General features: G+C 34.9%; 3 protein-coding genes across 5 annotated transcripts; 2 read left to right on the top strand and 1 right to left on the bottom strand.

Moving 5' to 3' along the window:
- The first annotated feature begins 3 nt into the window (after window positions 1-3).
- On the top strand, window positions 4-1,135 carry LOC137582859 (sodium/potassium-transporting ATPase subunit beta). Its single transcript, XM_068297586.1, has one exon. It carries the CDS (start codon window positions 91-93, stop codon window positions 1,120-1,122), a length of 1,032 nt encoding a protein of 343 aa, XP_068153687.1. The 5' UTR covers window positions 4-90; the 3' UTR covers window positions 1,123-1,135.
- Window positions 1,136-1,537: 402 nt separating this feature from the next.
- Window positions 1,538-10,348, top strand: vib (phosphatidylinositol transfer protein vib). Of its 3 annotated transcripts, none has more exons than XM_068296285.1 (9): window positions 1,538-1,704; window positions 2,133-2,199; window positions 7,403-7,433; window positions 7,511-7,622; window positions 7,683-7,834; window positions 8,703-8,783; window positions 9,020-9,129; window positions 9,196-9,375; window positions 9,456-10,348. In XM_068296285.1, the coding sequence occupies exons 2-9, from the start codon at window positions 2,183-2,185 to the stop codon at window positions 9,592-9,594; spliced, it is 822 nt and encodes a 273-aa protein (XP_068152386.1). In that variant the 5' UTR covers window positions 1,538-1,704; window positions 2,133-2,182; the 3' UTR covers window positions 9,595-10,348. The 3 variants fall into 3 exon arrangements, with proteins under 3 accessions (XP_068152386.1, XP_068152385.1, XP_068152387.1); XM_068296284.1 differs by having other exon boundaries at window positions 1,539-1,700; XM_068296286.1 differs by lacking the exon at window positions 8,703-8,783 and adding an exon at window positions 8,386-8,463 and having other exon boundaries at window positions 1,541-1,700.
- Window positions 10,349-12,507: 2,159 nt separating this feature from the next.
- cry (cryptochrome) lies at window positions 12,508-17,862 on the bottom strand. Its single transcript, XM_068296283.1, has 4 exons — window positions 17,633-17,862; window positions 14,074-14,417; window positions 13,095-14,014; window positions 12,508-13,037 (listed from the first exon to the last, which is right to left on the bottom strand). The coding sequence occupies exons 1-4, from the start codon at window positions 17,778-17,780 to the stop codon at window positions 12,818-12,820; spliced, it is 1,632 nt and encodes a 543-aa protein (XP_068152384.1). The 5' UTR covers window positions 17,781-17,862; the 3' UTR covers window positions 12,508-12,817.
- Window positions 17,863-19,865: the final 2,003 nt, after the last annotated feature.

Raw genomic sequence — 19,865 nt, 5'->3', positions numbered from 1 at the left:
AGTTCGGCACAAACACATAAATATTTTTAACGTTTATATATATTAAGGAATTGTAAGGTTTATGGGAAATTTCTTGAGACACTCAGCAGAATGCCCGAGGATGCTATGGTCCCATCGGGAAACTACAAGGTCCGCAAACGGTTTCGCAATGAGGAGCATCGACGGAGAAAGAAAGACATGCCGTGGACAAAACATATATTAAATCTAAACGAGAATCAGCTTTTTGGCCGGACAGCCTGGGCATGGTGCCGGATAGTGTCGTTTTATCTCGTGCTGTATTTCCTCATTTTTCTAATTCTGCTCTGCCTGTATCTAATTTTTCGATTTTATATGGTCCAAAAAGGCAGACCTAGCATACTAAAGGAGGCGCCTGGTCTGTCAATTGTGCCGGGGAATTCCTCAACAATAACCTTTTATTACAACCAGATGCCAGATATCTATCCACTTTGCGACCGCATCGAGGAGTTTCTTGACAAATTGGATTATGAGGCCGAAGAGTATTTTCACGAATGCAATGGCGATAAATTATGGGGTTATAATCAGAAAAAACCGTGTGTTTTTGTTAAATTAAATAAGATATTTGGATTTAAGGCTGAGGTGTATACCTCACCCACGGAACTGCCAAGTGATGCTCCTCCAGAGGTGACTACGATAATGAATCAATTCACAGGTCACAATCGAATTTGGCTAACCTGTGAATTGTCTCATGGGGATAAACCAAAAATTGTCTACATTCCGGGTCCGTATTTTGACTCCGACGAGCTAGAGGGTGTCAATCGCGTCGTTGCATTGCAGCTGACAGAAATGCCCGATAATACGGAGATTTTTATATCCTGCAGAGTTTGGGCAAAAAACATTGAAGTCGATCTGAAAGAAATTGGGAAAGGTAACGCCAAGTTCTCAATGAAAATGAAGGTCAAAAAGAGCAACAACAATCCAACGAATAATCTTGGACCAAGACCAACCAGGTTTAAAGTTTGGAATCCCAATAAAGACCAACAATTATTTTACGATGAAGATTTACAACTGCCTGATATGCCAGATCTAGAAGCGGAGGACAATGGTGTTAAAACTGATTTATTGGCCATACCAACTGAGCCACCAGATAAATTAAAAAGATAATAAAAATACAAAATTGTTTAATATAATTTAAACTTAAGTATAGATCAGGTTTAACTTTCTCACATTTTGAAAACCTTGTGATTATATTTTTCCCCTAGATAGTGAGATAGATAGTTTGATGTAAGCTGACTAGCTTAACCTGGTTCTCTATTTTTAAAACTATCAACTATTGCTTAGGAATATTAGCAAACGAGACTTGATTTTTCTGTCTAAAATTTAATTTAAAGAATAGTTGATGACACTAATTAATAACAATAATAAATAATAATAATAAAATTAGTAATAAAAAGCTTGTAAGTCAAACTTTTCCAAAAAATACCCTACCTTCTGAGGCTGGCTGTGAGCTTCGATTAGTCTGGCAACGCGGATGTCGCCTGTTATGGCGTTTTTTCAGTGGCGGCATCTGGTCACATTGTGTAGAAAAGGAAAAGTGCTTTGCCAGCCCTTGCAAAAAAAACATAGTATTACTTAGTTAAAACAATCACAATCAAGTCAAACGCGAAACGTTTTTTTTCGGCAATTTCAATTGAACAGCAATTAAAACTGAATAAATTGAGGCAAAATTCGTGTTGTTCGCAGTGCGTAAGCGTATCTTATAAAGGGGCCGTCTCTTTGGCCGTTTGTGTGTGTGTGTGCTTGTGAGAGCAAAAGCGTGTGTGTGTGTGCCGACAAATCAAAGTAACAATTATTAAACAAAAATAATATTAAATAGCACTATTTAAGAAAAGTACACACATCATTTCCTACTATTAGCAATGAATCACTTTGTTTAAACAAAAAAAGCATCTACAAAGATAAATTTGATATAACATTTATATATAGAAAACGTGTGCGAAGGCTAAATATTTAAGTGCAAGTGCATCTATATATATCTAGATATATGTATATATCTACATGCAAAAATATATATATGGATATTCAATAAAAACGAGAAAATTTATTAAACAAAAAACGACAACAATTTGATAAGTCTTTCCCCCTTTCTCTCTCTCTGTTTCTCCTCATTTTAGGCAAAAGACATTATCTAATTATATTGCAAAGTGTTAATAATTTTAGCAAAATGCAGATTAAAGAATTGTGAGTATGAAAATAATTCATAATAAATAAATAAACTTAATAAAAAACGTAAATTATATGCACAAGCCGCAAAGTATTTGTGACAAATCGATTTCATGTGCTCTTATCTCCCTTTCGCACTCTCTCATATACGCTCTCTTCTTGTGTTCCCTCTCGCTCTGGCAGCTAAATAGTTTGTTGTGTTTTCAGTTAAGACTCAATTTTGTTGGGTTTTTTTCCTTTATCGAAAAACCATTTGATATGCTAAAAATCATAAAATATATAAAAAAAATTGTACAACACGTTATCAGTGAAAATGATGGCCTACACCCCCGCTTTATATCAGTCTCTCGCTTGCTCTCTCTCTATGTCTTACTCCTTCTGGCTCGTTTTACCTTTGACTGCCAAGATGACGTAATGAGTTTGAAAGTTTGTCAATTGGAAATATTTTTTGCATGAAACTTAAAGTGTCTGTTTTTTGTCGTCTTTTTTTTTTTTTTTGCTACTCTTTACTTTTATTTTGTTTGCCACGTCTCCGCCTGCTGGGGCTGACTCATATCAAGTTCAGTCGCTCTCTCCTTCTCCCACTCCCTCTTTCTCACTCTCGCCTCTCTCATCTATTGCCCTTTTCCGCCTTTTTGGCGCGACGATTTTAATCAAACAAGTTGTCATAAAGCAGCGCGCTATGATAAGGTCTTCATTTCTTGCACCTGTGGGGCAAAAGAGTATAATTAAGTCCTAGTAAAGGTGACGGCCACAGCCAAGAATGTTAATTGGAGTCATCTCCCTGTTACTTCTAATGCATAGAATACTTGCCTGAGTAGAATTTCAGTTGAATGGACCTCATCTTGGACTAAAGATCCGACACAAATACTTTTCTAATGTTTTGACAGATATATAGAATAATATGTATAATTTCAATGAAAAAAACAATGTCTTAAGGTCTTAAATAGAAATGTGAAAACCGTTTTCCTCAATGAATCTAAATTTATTGCATTTTATAGTATTTAGAAAGATCTTCTGTCTATTCGACCTGGTAACTCAGTTTTCTTTATGACTTATTTCCAATTTTTTGAACAAGAAAAAGTTAAAGACTCGAACTTTACGACTTATTACAGAGTATCTCAAAGTTGTAGTCTTGGCATAAGGCAAATATTGATTTATCCTTTCTTCAATTTCCTCCAAGCCTTAATTAAATGCTTTATGTTTTTGACTATCAATCAAAAAAATTCTATTAAATTTATCTGTCACGTTCCTTGCCATTTATAAAAAGCGGAAATTACAAAATTTTTTAATTGACTTTCATGTCAAAACAATAAATGGAAGAACCTTTAAGATGAAACTTTTGAAAAATAAACAATTTTAATTTATATACATCAAAAGTATTGGTTTAGTTTTTAAACTAACAATTGCTCATTCTTGTGACACTTATTTGGGTTTCAAAAATTTTCCTGCAATGTCATAATTCATAGCTGAAATTTAACAGCAGTTGGCAATTGAATTTGTTTTGCTTTTGACTGGTTGTTGGAGTGTAAACCATTGGGCAATAAAAATTTCAACGCCAACATTAAACAACAAAACGGTATAAACAATTTAGGGTACTGACTTCAGTTTACCCTGTTATTGTGAGAAAGTTTTCCCTTATTAAATTGCTTGTTTAAATATATATTGGCCTAGCATATAGCATATTCATGTTTGGTTTTGTAAATACAAGTTCCTAGAAAAGTCTAATATACCCATTAATATGGGATATGTGCAAAAAAAAGGGTGTTTATGTAGGTATATAGCGCGTGCCTGATAAACAAAAAAATTTTAAATGGCCAACAGGGCAAAAAATATGGCATAAACAACAAACAAATAACGACATTTATTTTTTCTTCACACACATTTTCATCAAGTTATTAAAGTAAGGGAACACGCGGCATAAAATGCAATAAATAACTAGAATTAAAATTTTGCAAAATGTTTTTGTTGTTTGCTACGGAATTTTCCGGTTTTTTATTAGTTATTAATTAGTTGCCGTGTCTTAAATAAATGTTTAATGTACTTTGGCACTTCCCCCCAATTGCATTCAAGTTAGGTCCCCCCTTTTCATACAATGTCAATCCTCTATATCTCTCTCTCTCTCTCTCTCTCAGTCTCTCTGCTAATCAATTTGGAAAACAGCACGGGTTCTCATTTAGTTCCGCCATTTACTTTTCGTTTGTGTTTTTGTAGTTTGTTGTATTTTGATAAGATAACACAAAACGTTCGAGGTATTTTTTATTGTTGTTGTTTGTTATATATGTATGTATATGTACGTATTATATATTTAGAGTCGCATATGAGGGAAAGGGTGTACCGATTGCTAATATTAGTTAAACGATTTTTCCGTTTATTCGTTGGATTTAAAAAATTACTCGCAATTTGGATTGCTTTTAGACGAACAGCACGCACATTAGCCAAAAAGTGAAGAGAGTTGGACCGAAAACATATTGGTAATGAGGTTTTTACCATACATATACAAGGCAAACTACATTTTTTTTGGGTTTTTCTGCTTTGTTTCATTTTAATTGTCTTTACTCATGGGGAAAGAGATCATGTCAAATATTAGATAGTTAAATATTTGTTGTTGGTTTTGCCTTGACGAATTCCACTTAAAATTTATAACAGATTTTGAAATAAAATATGAACTGATACAGATATTTTGAATAGCTTTTTAATCTGCAAGACCAAAAGTATTGGTTTAACTAAAAATTTTATTGATCCCATCCCTATTGATTACTTTGCTTATGTTTTTTTTGTATTCCTGTTTTAAGAATTTTCCATTTTGCTTTTCACTTACCGCATCTTTAATTATTCATCATGCTGACTACCGACCTTATGTGCAGCAATACAATACGAAGGCGGATGACCAGGGCATTTAAGTGGCGACCACAAAACCCTTGGCCAAAAGCACTCATCCGGCCCACACACACAGACACACATACACTAACAGAGATACACTTTCCATTTTCAATTATGACAAACAACAGACACACACACACGCACACACATACACACATTTTCCTTTCCTTTTCTTGCCTTTCCATTACATTACATTTCGTTTCATGTCGATTCTTTCCCCTTTGGGGACGACAATCGAGTGTTCATAATTTGTTTTTTTTTTTTTTTTTTTTTTTTTGTCAACAGTCTCATTAAGAGTTCTTCAATATTTTATTGTTGGTGCCCCATCCTCCCCCCTTTGCCTCCCCCACACCCGACTCAGTTTGCTGTTTGCTTATTATTTGCATAATTTCTTGATGGCCTTCTGTGCTTTGTTTTGTCTTTGGTACCATCATCTGATTTGGCCTTTGCTTTTTGATCTCTCTCACATTCGATTTTTGACCCACTTTTCGTGTGCCCTCCCACCCTCGCATTTGCTTATCTTATTGCTTCAAATAAAAACTTTCTGTCGCCAGACATATAAGTATATAAATGTATATTCTGTTCTTCATATAAGTTATTGTGGCGCCTCCTTTGCGATGTCCTTGGACATTTGTAGAGATTTTCCTGTTGTTATTTGATTTCATTAGAGAGAATTACACAAAAAGGCAAGTTATCTTTGCCTATTTGGATAGTTTGGTCGTATATATGTATGTAGGATTTATGATTTATTCTCGAATCTTTTCTTGGATGGCTTTAACGTCAATATCCAGCAAAAAGAGTATATACATAGCTGCTCCACTCTGTTGGGTCGATTCAATTGTAATTTTGCTTAGTCTCAAGTTAATTTGGCCTCAAATTTAGTGTAAATAAGTCAATTGGGGGCAAATAAATCATCGTGCGATCCCCAAAGAACAAAATCTCAAGTCAAACAAACGGAAAAGTAGTTAACTTGCACAACTTTTTCATCATCTTCTTTCCATGCCGCAGGTTAAATTTTACCTCTAACCTTTTCTGTGACAGAGAAAAGTTTTGTTTTTGGTTTGGTTTTCTTTTTATTTTTGTGGGGCGTCATAAACTTTTATATTTGGCCACGCCCACTAAGTGCCTACCAGTTGCTGCTGCTGTTGCTCTTGCCAGAGTCATAGTCAGAAATGGCAATTAGGAAACACATCATTACACGTGTCAACAATGGCCCAAGCAACAGCAAAAGGTTAATTGCCTGCCACTGCCACACTAGACCAAAAGAAGGAAGTAGGAAGCAAAGGAAGCTGGTGGAGGGGGATGTGCAGCCACAAGTAAATATATATGCTGAAACAAAAAAAGTACATTTTCATTGTCGCATTGTTCTGTTTGCTGTGTGTGTAATAAAGGCAAATGAAAGCACCAAACAACCAACAATAACAACATCAGCAACAGCAGCAGCAGCGGCAAGTACCTCATAAACTCAGCCCAAGACCAAGACCAAAACCTAGACCGAGCATCGTCATTGTCGTCATCGTCAGTTTTATGAGCTACAAAACTTTTGCACCTTGATGGCAAGAAAACCCAACTAACACAAGGCTTCTTATATCTTCCCCCCTCCACCCCTCTAACAAGGCAATTGACAAAGCCTTTTTACAAGCAATTTAACATATTATTTGATTTTATGGAAATGGTTTTGTAAGTTTATAAAGAAGTTTTTTACTTGGAGGATTAGGGAAAAGTTTTGCCAGACATTGGAACACTCAATTAAACACTAAATTACACAATTATGAATAGTTTACCTTTATTTTAGTTGAATATTTCGCAACGTTACGTTTTTTTTAAGCCCTTGGCATGGCGAGAGAAAGAGCATTTTTGTTTCGTGGTTGCCTCTCATAAATTTGGTGGTAAATTTTTCAATTAGGTTCTTGCTGCCCATAAAAACCGCAACAAAGTCAAGCTAGGCGAAAAAGTTTCAAGGCTGTTGGAATTACGCCTCCTAGGACCAGCCCTAGCCGAATCAACTCCGCCCTCCCTGTCCCCCCCGCCTTCTGGCAACAATTTTTTGTTAAAAATATGTAAAATGTTTTGAGTGTAAAATAAAAGAGAAAGGAAACTCGTCAAGCTTATTGAAACTTTAATGTTGCCTACATTTGCGCGCCATATCCTCCGCCCCACTCTCCCTTCTCACAGAAAAGAGTCACCTGATGGAATCCGCTCCGTGTGGCATATATTTTAATTAAAAACTTGCAAAACATTTTTCTACTGAGTGAAATTCCTATATATAAACATATATGAAAATTAATTAAAATAATTTTCCGCATTCTTTTCTTTTTTTATTTTTCTGTCATTGCAGTCGCGTCACTTTGCCATTAACTGTGGAAGAGGTAAATATGAATAATCACACGATTGCTTTTCACTTCTCTTTCATAAGACATATTATTTCTCTGTTTCTCCCTGACAGTATCAAGTTGCACAATTGTTCTCGGTGGCAGAGGCGTCAAAGGAAAACACAGGTGGCGGCGAGGGCATTGAGGTGTTAAAGAATGAACCCTTCGAAAACTTTCCTTTGCTAGGTGAGTGTTAATTAACAACAATTTTATATGATTATACATTCAATATCGTTTTCTTTTTAGGTGGCAAATATAATTCCGGTCAATATACATATAAGATTTATCATCTGCAATCAAAAGTTCCATCGTACATAAGACTATTGGCGCCCAAGGGGTCATTGGAAATACATGAGGAGGCATGGAATGCCTATCCTTATTGTCGAACGATTATAACGGTAATTTAAAGTAGAAATCAAACAATTTTCTAAATGGAAATGACTAATTTCCATTATATCGAAGAAGAAAGTCTTGAAATTTTTTGTACATTTAAAGTTTCAATCTTTAGTTCAGCTCTTAAACGAAAGTCATAGGGACAAGGTTTTCTTTAAAGACGTTTTCTTTAATAGTGAATCTTTCTTATTGCTTTCATAGTCGGACGGATTGTTTAGACAATTCGAAGAGATTTAGTCATAGCATGGAATGAAATATAAGAAACCATTGTCATTCCCTTGCTAACCACAATTATAATACTATATCGAAGAATTGTGGTTCCTAACACTTTTCAAATGAAGATTTAGAAAGCACATTAATGATAATAGCAAAAGTAAATAAAGTTATTAAACTTCTCAGTTTTCCCTTTACTAAAAAGATGTCAATTCATAAAGAAATTCTTGTCCCTATTCAAGTGCAAATTCGCAAACTTTTTATTTGATTGTTTAACAAGTTATAAGGAAAATGTATAAACGTATGAAACTTTTACACAATACTTTAAATACAACTATTCTAGAATCCCAAATTCATGAAAGATGCTTTCAAAATAGTCATCGACACGTTGCATGTCAGCGATGGTGGAGATGCCGAAAATGTAAGTTGTGTGCCGAAAAGCAAAATTTAACTAATTTGGTTTTCTTTTTCGTTTCTCTTTCTTTTATTTTATGTTCATTCCATATCCTAACTAACCACATAACCATAATAAAAACCATATCTAACATTTATCATCATTGCTGGAATTTGTTTCTTGTTTTCGAAACTTTCTGCTTTTAATTTGTTGTGTTTAAACATATACATATATTTTTTTTGGTTTTGGTTAACATTTTTGTTAAGAATCCTGGTTATATGAATGAGAATTTTCGACTTCATATTGATTCAACACATTTTGAGAATGATATTGGAGAATTACCGAATGTGAGTGTGTGTTTGTTTAAGTTCTTTTTCGAAATTTCATGCATTAGTTTTTCAATGTTTAGATGTTTTATTTTGTTTATTGCTTTTAGAATTGTTCGCTCGATTGTTTCATGTGCATGTCTCTTTGTTTAAAAATACTCGTATGGCTTCAATTACTAACTCTAAAACGCTTTAAATGTTTACTCTCTCAAATTGCTATTGAAATCTGAGTTGTTGATTCGTTTCTCCTTTTGCAGGTTCACGAATTGACGCCCGATAAGCTGAAAATCCGTGAAGTGGTGCACATTGACATTGCCAACGATCCAATTTTGACTGCTGACTACAAGCCCGAAGAGGATCCAACTACGTAAGTATTAAATTTCATTGGCAAATTGATGAACTTTTAATGACAATCCGTTTTAATTTATTTCAGCTACCAGTCAAAGAAGACAGGACGCGGTCCCCTGGTGGGTCCCGACTGGAAAAAACACGTGGATCCTGTAATGACCTGCTACAAGTTGGTCACCTGTGAGTTCAAATGGTTCGGCCTGCAGACTAGAGTAGAGAATTTTATACAAAAATCTGAGCGACGACTTTTCACAAACTTCCATCGGTGAGTTGTAGACCCAAAGATCTAAACCTTAAACGATCATAAGTTGATTTCAAATTTTATTTGTTATTATTAATCTGCAGCCAAGTTTTCTGTTCGACTGATCGCTGGTACGGTCTAACAATGGAGGACATACGCGCCATTGAGGACAAGGTGAAGGATGAGCTCGACAAAGCGCGACAAGTGGGACAAGTGCGCGGTATGCGTGCGGATGGCGATTAAATGTAGTAGCAACAATTTACACAACAAAACAAATGAAAACTTTAAATGCAAATGATCTATAAATAAAATAAAAATGTATGTAAAATGAAAAAAGGAAAATGCATAAATACCATGTTAACACCAAAATAAGATGGAAGAAAACAAATAAAACATTAAAAGCAACAAATAAAATGAAATTGAAGCAATTTGCTGACAAAAACAACAAAATGAAACACCAAGTGTATAACAAACAGAAGAAAAACAACAACAACAACAAAGCTTAGCTCTAGTTTAGCACCTCACATAGAAGAGATCCCAAAATCCAAGAACCAGCAACCAAGAATCCAACCACAAAACCTATAACAATAAAACGCAAGTTAGTTAAGTTTTAATTGTATGTATAGAAAATGTAATCAGGACACACAAAAACACATTACACACTCACACACACATACACCGAGTTGAAAAGGACATTTAATTAAGTCCAGACATTTATGATTTTTGTTGTCAGCACTACCTCCAATCCATGTCTGGCCTCGTCTGGGCTCTCCTGCATCAACATTCAGGAATTCAGTTTTTACTTTTATTGTGAAAAATTTAATTCGTTTTTAAGTTTGCCTCAACTTGTAAATTCTGTCATCTAAATGAATTACTATTATATATATGAGAGTTACATAAATGACAGCTAATTGTATAAAATAAATCAATTATTGACATGATATAAGAGAAATTGAAAATAATGAATAAAACAAAACCAAAAAAACCATTAAACGAACTCCTCCTCCTCCATAATCATTGTCATCATCATCATCAGCAACGTCTTCATTATAGTCGATGTGTGCTGAAGCAGAAAGAAAACGAACAGCGGATGGCAAAGAAAATTTTATCAGTCACTCGAGCATTTTCAATTATATATACATACATATATACATTTAATATTTGTATTCAACCTCGTTAAAGAGAAGAAATCTATTTGCAATTCACATGTGTGCATTTGATTTGCATTCCAAAAGAGCAAAGCAAATTGGAGCAAACGGTCAGGCACCTTGGGCATTGGTAACTGAGTTTGTTTCACAAATTAATAACATTTTCCTCACGTTTAGCCTCAATAACTGATTAGATCATATTGATCTAGAGTCGAATGCTGACGCATAAACTTTTATTTGGCTTATAGAGCAAAGATCTCAATTTGTATACTAAGAAAAACTGCCAAAAAGAAATACAAAAGGGAGTTTCCCATAAACCACATCTATCTCTTCTCTCTCTCTCTCTCTCTCTCTCTCTCTCTGTCTATTCGCTTAGATTCTCATATCAAGTAGAAATGAACCACCTTTTGGCTTTTTACACATTCCTTGCAATAACTTTTCTGCCTGCCGCTTGAACTTTTCTGCTCAAAAACAAACAAAAAACTTTACGACTTGAAGTACTCTTCGTTATCGGCATTTGGAAGCAAATACCTTGACGATATATATGTATCTATCTAAACTATAAAAAAAACGTCCATTTTCAAAACAAAAACTAATACCTAAACCATTTTGCTCTTGAGATGCATTAAACATTGAAATATACATATATGGAATGGCTTTTAACTGATATTAAACTAAACACCACAGAAACAACTATACATATATATTTTCATTCACACATATGTACCCGGTTAAAAATCTAAATATTTATCTATACATATATACACACACACACATAGATACATACATACATACATGATATATAAACCTTACTTAAGTCAAATTTATTATGGCAAATGAATTTAATTGAACCTCATAAGCTTAAAGCATTCACCGGAAGCAACAAATGGGATAAAGATACCGATTAACAATATTGCAAACAACAAAAAAGAAAACTGTATGAAAAAGTATTGCATACTTAATGGGGCAACAGCTTTTCATTTTTTTCGTTTTCAACACTTTGTACCCCAGTCGTTTGGTCGGTCAGTCGGTCGGTCGCTCACTCAGTTATATTATATAAATATAAAAAATGCATAAGCCTATAAATATTATACACATGTATATACAAAAAATACTTATATGAAAATGTATACAAACGAAACACACACTTTAAACAATTCGTTAAAACAATGCAAGAAAATAATATAAAAAAATATAATATAAATAAAGTATAATAATAATATTTATTATTATTATTATTGTTATTTGCTGTGTGAGTTCATGTTCGTTCACGTACAAGTTGGTTTAGTTTTACTCAACTATCTCGTCTAAAGTTTGTCTACCTATTAGATTTTTGTGTGTACTTAAACTCTAAATGTTTGTCTTAACTTCGGAACTTATCGAAGTTTTCAACTTTTGCTTTTATCCATTAATAAGCGTAAGCAGTGGGGAATCAAGGCATATGAATTGGGGTAAGGAAATTCAAGCCCTAAAGTATGCAATAGGCTGCCAAACAGTTTATTGTTTCCTACAACTTTCTCCCTCTTCACTTTTTGTCCACAGGACTTTTTGAAAACGTTTCTTCAACTGCCCATTGCAACTTCCTATAAGTATATCTAAGCCTCTATATATATCTCTTCTTAACTAAGTTGTATTTTGAAAGAAGAAAAAAAAAAGGAAAAAAAAACTGTCGAGGGACTCAAATTTCAATACAATAAAACTTCATTTTAGGTCCCACACAAACAAATAATGCACTCCACACTCACACACACAAAAAATAAAATAAAAAAAAAAAACAAATAAACTTCTAGAAACGAAATTTTAGGCATTAAAATAAAATATACACGAGAAACAAAACGAAGAATAAATGAAAATTTAGTAAAAGAATTATGAAAAAAAACAACGGTAATTAATATTAATTGAATAACATTTGCATTTGTTTATCACCCCAAGAAAATGAAAAACTAAAAATTAATTCGCGTTCAATTTTTGCTCGATGAAATTTAACTAATTAACTAATTATTTCAAATTGCTGTTAAATTGCGTTTAATTTGAATATGACGTAATTCAAAATGATAATAACAATAATAATATGTAATAACATTATATATACATAACTAAAAACAAAAAAAAATTGATTTGTTGAAATGAAGATGGGGAAAATACAAATTGTATTGTAGTAAATATTTTAAATTAACAAAAAAACGAAGAATAAAGCATTATTAATGATATATATACATACATATATATTGATATGTGAATTAAATGCTAATTTGGCTAATATTTTATTTTAAAAATGACATTCGGACATTACAATAAAAAAAAAACATCCCTGGACTTTACATGGACTCTGCCAACCAGAAGAATTGACGCACTTCCTCCTCATTGGAGGGTCGACAATGCGGCGGTGGCGTTATCAGTGAATTTCTTAGATTGGTCATGGCCAAAGTGTTCCGTTTAAGAGCCAACGATAGATCGATTATGGGCTCTGGATAGTGAACTCCTATCAAGCACTCATAACGCTCCTGATCCTTGGCAGACATGCGCCATGGTTCATGACTGGAAGAGAGACAAATGCCATCATCAACTGATTCCTCCTGACAACTTTTAACTTACATATACTCCTTGGGGACATTTCGCAATTCCGGCACATACTGCTTGATGTACAAGCCATCGGGATCCAAACGCTTGGCCATGGCTTGACTACAGGTGACCAGCGATGAATCCAAGAGCTTCTCGAATGCCGAACTCGACACCCACATCCAATTGCCGGCGCATACAGACCAATCGGCATCGAGTAGATACTTTAGGAAATGCTGTACACCGTGCTCCCAACTCTGCCAGAGTCCGCCACGGGTGAGAAAGGTGGCCACCGTATTGCGTAGCGTATGATGTAGCCAACCTTCGGCTAGCAGTTGCCGCATGGCACCATCGATTAAGGGGAATCCCGTCTGACCCAAACGCCAACGCTCTAGTCTCTCTGCATGCGGCTTGGACCATGGGATATTCAAGCAAATCTCATTGCCATCCATGCGATCGTAGTTGGGATTATTCACCGACATGGTATAGAAATACTCTCGCCATATCAACTGCCCAGTTATATGGGATCCGCCCGTCATTTGGACACCTCGCACACAGGCTCTTAGCTGGACATTCTTAAAGAGATCATGAACATTCCAATAGAATCGCCGCACTGAAAGGCAGCCGAAACGCAAATGGGGACTCATCGATTTGGGCGTATCCATTATATTTGGCATAGCCTGATTGGGTAGATAATAGCCCCGCTCGAAGGCCGATTGCTCCACTTTGAGGCGCTCCTGGAGCAGCAACAGAGCCTCAGTTTCGCCACCACGCCAATTGATCTTGGCCAAATATCCCATATTATCACAATAGATGTTAAAGTATTCCGGCGTAGGCACGTGCTGCAAGTATTTCAATTCCTTTTGCATTTCCGGGGAGATCTCAACGAAGCCAACATCATTCCAATCAGGGTCATTAGTTGGTCGTGGTGGCAGTCCAATAATCTCAACTGTGTGCTGCAATAAAAGGAAAAGGTTTGGAAACGATTTCAAAGATTCATCCAGTTTATACTTACTAGAAACATCTGATAGGTCAAGGGTGGAATTCCACCGTTCGTCTCAATTACAGTATGAGGATCCCATAGAGTATGCGAGACCATTTCCACCCACTCTATGCCCAGTTCCTGGCATAGAGATTTCACCGAAGCATCCCTTTGACTCCAAATTGGCTCACAATCCTGCTCCAAACAGATCTTCTTCAGCCGCACTTGCTGATGCAGACGACGGAAGATCTCCTTCGGTTGACCCTGAAACATGTGCAGACGTCCACGACCCTCAGTGGCCTGCTGAAGTTTACTATCAAGGTCCTGCAGCGAGTCCAGCAGAAAGCGCATACGATTGTACCCGACATCTTTGGTGCCTAGATTTGAAATACAACATTTTCTTTAAGATAAAGTTTAGTAAGACGAAACACCAAATATCAATGGAAGAGTTATAAAAAAAATAACCTTCAACATAACAGAAACTTATCAAATCATTCTAAATATACTAAAAAATCCCGAATTTATGTTCTTTTAAACTGAAAAGCTTTTAAGGCAACAATGGTATATTAAAGTCGCAAATGTGTGACACAGGCAGAAGAAAGCTTTTCCGAATTTAATAATCCTATTCTTGATGTTTTATTCTGTTCTTTTCTAGTGAGCGAAATAGCATTTGCTGGCCATAAGAGGAATATTGACAATAAAAAATGTATTTCAACTTGAAGTCATGAACTGATACACACACCTGATACATGTCTAGGTTGTATATCTCGGATTCATTCCGTATCAGATCAATATATCATATGGCTTCCATACAATAAAGCTATTGTCATTAAAGTTAGTATTTGTCAGTTTTGGATACCTATTAACCACTGTACGATTAAGCTCGATCGGTCGAAAACGCCTCATTGCTCCAACTAAACATCAAACTTTTGGTAGATAAAAAGTATTTCCATTTTGACGCCTGCATGTAAAGGAAGAGTAATAGAAAAACTTGCAAGAGTATACCAACTTTGGCATGGCTAAAGTTAGTCCAGGCCCTCTATTTGTTTTGACATGTGCCATTATTACAAATATTCCTATTGTTTATTATCAAATCAGGTTCGTCCAGCCAAAATAATCATTATATAATCATGGTATCCTATCGAACATCAAATCAGTAGAGTCATTCGAAAATTATCAGCTGCAATGAAGCGAGTCATGGCAGAAAAGCGTGATCAAATAATAAAATATGTTTTACTTTTACTCGGGATTTGACAGAATGATGCAATTTGTTTTAAGCCTCGGTATATTAGCCATTCTTGTGAGTTTTAATATCGAATCAAACGTAAGTTTTTACCAAAATTTTCGAGTTCATCATTTCTTTCTAAAATCAATCCGTATACACAGAATGCCGTAGTTTTCAAATTAACTAATTTCGTATGTGAGAGCTACAATAGATCGTGGATCGAGATAAATTATTGTCGTTTGAAGGTGATGCAACGCAATCGAATTGGTGCTTACGCCAATGCAACTATTTTACATCCGGCCAATGATATATCCGTACGTTTTAAAATGCTTAAAAAAGCAAATGGTTATAAGCCATGGGTAATAAATGGGCAAGTTGATATTTGCCGATATCTTAAGCATGCTTATAATCCGGCTGCCATACTGATAGCATCCTGGTTCATGGAATTCACTAATTTCAATCACACCTGTCCGTATATGGTAAGAATTTTGACTATTGCTTCTTTTATCTATTTAGTTGACATGTTTTTATCCGACAGGGTACGCAACTTCTAGACGTCTTTTATTTGCGACCAGAACTGTTGAAGCTTCCTTTTCCTACTGGTGATTATAAAATGGCTATCGGTTGGTATTATGAAAAGAAATTGCAGATTGACACTAATTTTAGTTTTACCTTTGTTGAGGATCTTATTAACCAGTAAATAAAGCTTAAATATATGGCCAAAACTTCACTCTATATAGTTACATACTACAACGACCCTACAAACCAAATTTGGTGGCTCTATCTCTTATAGTCTCCGAGATCTACTCGTTCATACAGACGGACGGACAGACGGATATGGCTAGATCAACTCGGCTGTTGATCCTGATCGGGAATATTGTATATACTTTAAGGGATCCAAAAAGCTTTCTTATGTCTGAATAAATTATTTAAAACTGTTCTGTTCTAAAAAAATAGTTAAGTTATCTTTGTGAGATTCAGTAGCAAAAATATTGATATATTCATTCACGATCCACTGACTCATTAAAACAGATTTAATTGATCAATTATTTTTGGAAAGTTTTAAAGAAAATATATTTTAGTTAAACGACACAAACACTAGAGCTTTTCCGCGCCATGAAGATTTCTTTTGCAGTCTGCTAATTTGAACTTTCTGATCTTGAATATGCATTCAAGTATTTACAAACTCCAAATTGTTGTCATTTTTCGTATACCCTTCCGATAAGGGTATATGCTTTTTGGTCAGAAGTGTGCAAGGCATGGAAGGAAGCATCTCTGACCATATAAAGTATATATATTCTTGATCAGCACGGCGAGACCAGTCCATCCTTTCATATGATAACTTTGTTGTTTTCTTGTCATTAAAATGAATATTTGTTAGTTTTGTACACCTATTAATGACTGTACTAAAGTGTGTCACAATCGGGCAACTATATTATCCCATAGGAACGATCGGTCGAATACAGTGACTTTTAAGAACAACTTCGTTACTTTTCACACAATGGCCTTTAATATTTCAACTTTTAAATATGTATATGTACCTTTTAATGACTATGCCAAATTTCATCAAGATCGGATGACTATATTGTATATCTTTCATATGAACATACCATAAAATAGCATGATAAATGAGCCGCTTTGCTCCAGCCTAAGATTGTAGACCATTCTTTGAAAATTCTTATGAATTCTTTTTATTAGAATACACTCCTGAGATTCATTAAATTGAAAACATTCAGATACGACAAGTAATGAGAATATTTTGGGTATAAGCAAATCTTTATAACTTGACAAACAAACGAGTTCTTTGGTATTAAAAATTAAAGAAAAATAGAGTTAAAATTATACGTAAATACTTATCCAATTCTACAATTTGAATGTTGAATAGTTTTTAAGACCATCTACTAGAATCAATATGCTGAAAGGCTTCTGTGTAGGTGATTGGCTATACTTATATTGCTTTGGCATTACAGATTGTGCTGTTTGCCATACTTAGTATAAGTTCTTCTATACTCAGTTTAAATATCTGTTATCGGGTAAAAAGTTAGTCTACCTCTCTCGCTCTTTCTTTCTCTCTCACACACACACACACACCAGCTATCCATTTGCATTCTCCCCGTAAATTGCATTTAAAAAAACAAAATAAAAAACGCATTTGCCAAGCAAAAGTTTTTAGTCACTCGCAGAGAGCAACATTATCTTCTTTTCTTTGCATGTTTCTCCCCCTTGGATTTAGAAAACTGTCAATTTGGCATTTGTTGACGGGATTAGAAAATCCCATTAAAGTGAGAGAAAAAAAAACAAACAGATTCTAAGCCCCATTCGTAGTTCTAATAATTGTAAGTAATTGAGGGGCTCTCTCTCGGTTACCTGCACTCTCGCCATCGAATATGAATATGGGTATTAGGGCTATGCCCTGATCCTTGTCTGCTAGGGCGGACAGCAAAGCGGGATTGTCATGGAGTCGCAGGCCATGACGGAACCAAATCACATTCGCTCCACAGGTTATATTTGCCATCGTCAAGGAAATGCGTTATTACGACTTTTACACGGCGAAAATGATTGCGAAATTTTCGTTTGCAGTTCCGTTCACAGCCAAGTCTAATTGGCGAATGTTGTGGGTAAGCGTTGAGAATTTAAAATGTAGTTCCAAATGCTGAGGGGGAAATCGCTGTCGAGAGTCTCATTCGGTCGTCGTCAAGTACGTCAATACAAAAGCTGAGCGCGTGTACCCGTCCCGTCTCATCTTTATCCCCGCTCTCTCTCTCTAGCTCACTCTCTTATGAGAATGTGTGTGTGAGTGAGTGAGTGAGTGCAAGCAAACACTTTACGTTTGGTTCGTTGCATTCTGAGTACTGCCATGCATAGCGCTCAGTCAACCAAACTGACTTGCCACCCCGCCCTTCTCCTGCCCAGCAAAACGACCCACAAGCGCCACAACAGAATAGAACACTCTCCACCTCCTAAGCGACCACCCACAGCCGTCTCCCCTGCCTCCATGGGTAACCCCTCGTTTCGACGTCAAACTGTTGCTGCTTATTACTTAAGGTGAGCTCTTTTTTTCCATCTGAGCATAACAACTTTTATATAAAGCGGATTTTTGCATTCTACTATTAAGAAACGTTCCCTATTACTCTCTCTCTCTTTCTTTCTATATATTCAAATGAAAATGGAATATATTGTGTTTTTCTGAATTTCAAATTGATTGTATTTAAAATGTTTTTTTTTGCTCTTACCCAACGATGTCAAATTTTGGTTTGGGTAAAAAACCTTTATGCTTTATACTTTTGACTGATTGTCAGACTAGAATCAGGTCTAAGGATTTCAAATAGTTCAGACCGTATTATCTTCAAAATTGCTTTGAATCGTTCAAACGATATTATATCCATTTTCTCAAGAAAAAAGCTTAATTGAAGTATTTTATGAATTAATTCAACAAAACTATTAGCACTAAACCATTAGACCTCTTGGGTCTGGCCAGATCCGTGTATGGTCATTTGGCTTATTGGAGTATTCCATACGTTTGTTTGGAAAATTATTTCAAGCATCCTAGGTGTATATTTTGTATTTCATTCTTTTCTAATTAGTTAGCCAATTTAAAAAAATCATTGAAGAGTTTTTGAATTGTTAAGGTTTAGCTAAGGAAGTTCCCCAACTTCAGAAAAAACTTTAAGAAGGAGCTAAGGAGCGAAAGATATGTTCGATCTTATATTATTTATTTAAAATTTTGTGTTTTTAACAATAAATAGGTCTTTCAGTACTTATCCAATTCGATATTTAAAATCAAAATTACTTTATCTAACAAAAAACAAGTGTTCATTGTTAGTTAAGGCATAAAAAGCGTTAGTTTAAGTGAAAGAAGTCTGAAAAAAAACGTAACATACATTCATTTTTTTAAAAAGTTTTTTAAATTCTGATTTAAAAGAAGCAATATTTATCCTTTGCAATGCAGTCGGGAATCATGGGAGTTATTATTTAAATAATATATATGAAATAAAGGACCATAAATTGTTAGACTACAAATATAATATCAAATCAAGATTCGTTTCCATACATCTTGTACAAAGAACTGGCCAGGATCAGATTTATATTTTGATTACGTGACTTTCGTCCTGTTCCAGCACATTTTTATAATGGTGTCTTCCTGGTGTCGGCTATAGCTATAACAGGTCGATGAAGGCGTGGTTAGACCCATTTGCTTAAAGAACTGTCAAAAATTATTAAAATAATTAAGGTCAAATAAAGACAGTAACGAGTTATTTTAAATTTGTAGTTCTTTCTCTTCAGAACTCATTTGTTTTAGTAGTAGTAGTAGGTATAAGTAATTAGTTTCGTGTTATAAAAATTGTTTGGAATTTGTAATTAATTTGTTTATATTTTTTATTTAAATCATTTAAACTTGTATTTCGCCACAATCACATTGGGCTGGTATTTAATTCATATTTTAAAACAAACTAACTTTAAACTAGTTAAAATTTATGGTTTGTTGATGGCAAACCAAATGCTAAAGGAGCCATACTCTAATGTGTCTATGTCATTGATGTTAGGGTACTTTTTTGTGATAGTCTAAATTGCTATATTGTGTTGGTTTTTATCGTGACTG

The sequence above is a fragment of the Drosophila tropicalis genome, unplaced genomic scaffold, assembly GCF_018151085.1.
Source record: "Drosophila tropicalis isolate 14030-0801.00 unplaced genomic scaffold, ASM1815108v1 contig_859, whole genome shotgun sequence".
NCBI lineage: Eukaryota > Metazoa > Arthropoda > Insecta > Diptera > Drosophilidae > Drosophila > Drosophila tropicalis.
This window is presented reverse-complemented; position numbering and strand designations above follow the sequence as displayed.

Bases quoted from the DNA above. Each gene is read 5' to 3' on its own strand.
- LOC137582859 (XM_068297586.1), top strand. From the start codon at position 91: ATGCCCGAGGATGCTATGGTCCCATCGGGAAACTACAAGGTCCGCAAA.
- vib (XM_068296285.1), top strand. The intron at 7,434-7,510 runs GTAAATATGAAT...TCTCCCTGACAG, and splicing joins TGCCATTAACTGTGGAAGAG to TATCAAGTTGCACAATTGTT. The intron at 9,130-9,195 runs GTAAGTATTAAA...AATTTATTTCAG, and splicing joins CCCGAAGAGGATCCAACTAC to CTACCAGTCAAAGAAGACAG.
- cry (XM_068296283.1), bottom strand. From the start codon at position 17,780: ATGGCAAATATAACCTGTGGAGCGAATGTGATTTGGTTCCGTCATGGC. The intron at 14,418-17,632 runs GTAACCGAGAGA...TTTCAAATCTAG, and splicing joins ATTCGATGGCGAGAGTGCAG to GCACCAAAGATGTCGGGTAC. The intron at 14,015-14,073 runs GTAAGTATAAAC...CTTTTATTGCAG, and splicing joins TGACCTATCAGATGTTTCTA to CACACAGTTGAGATTATTGG.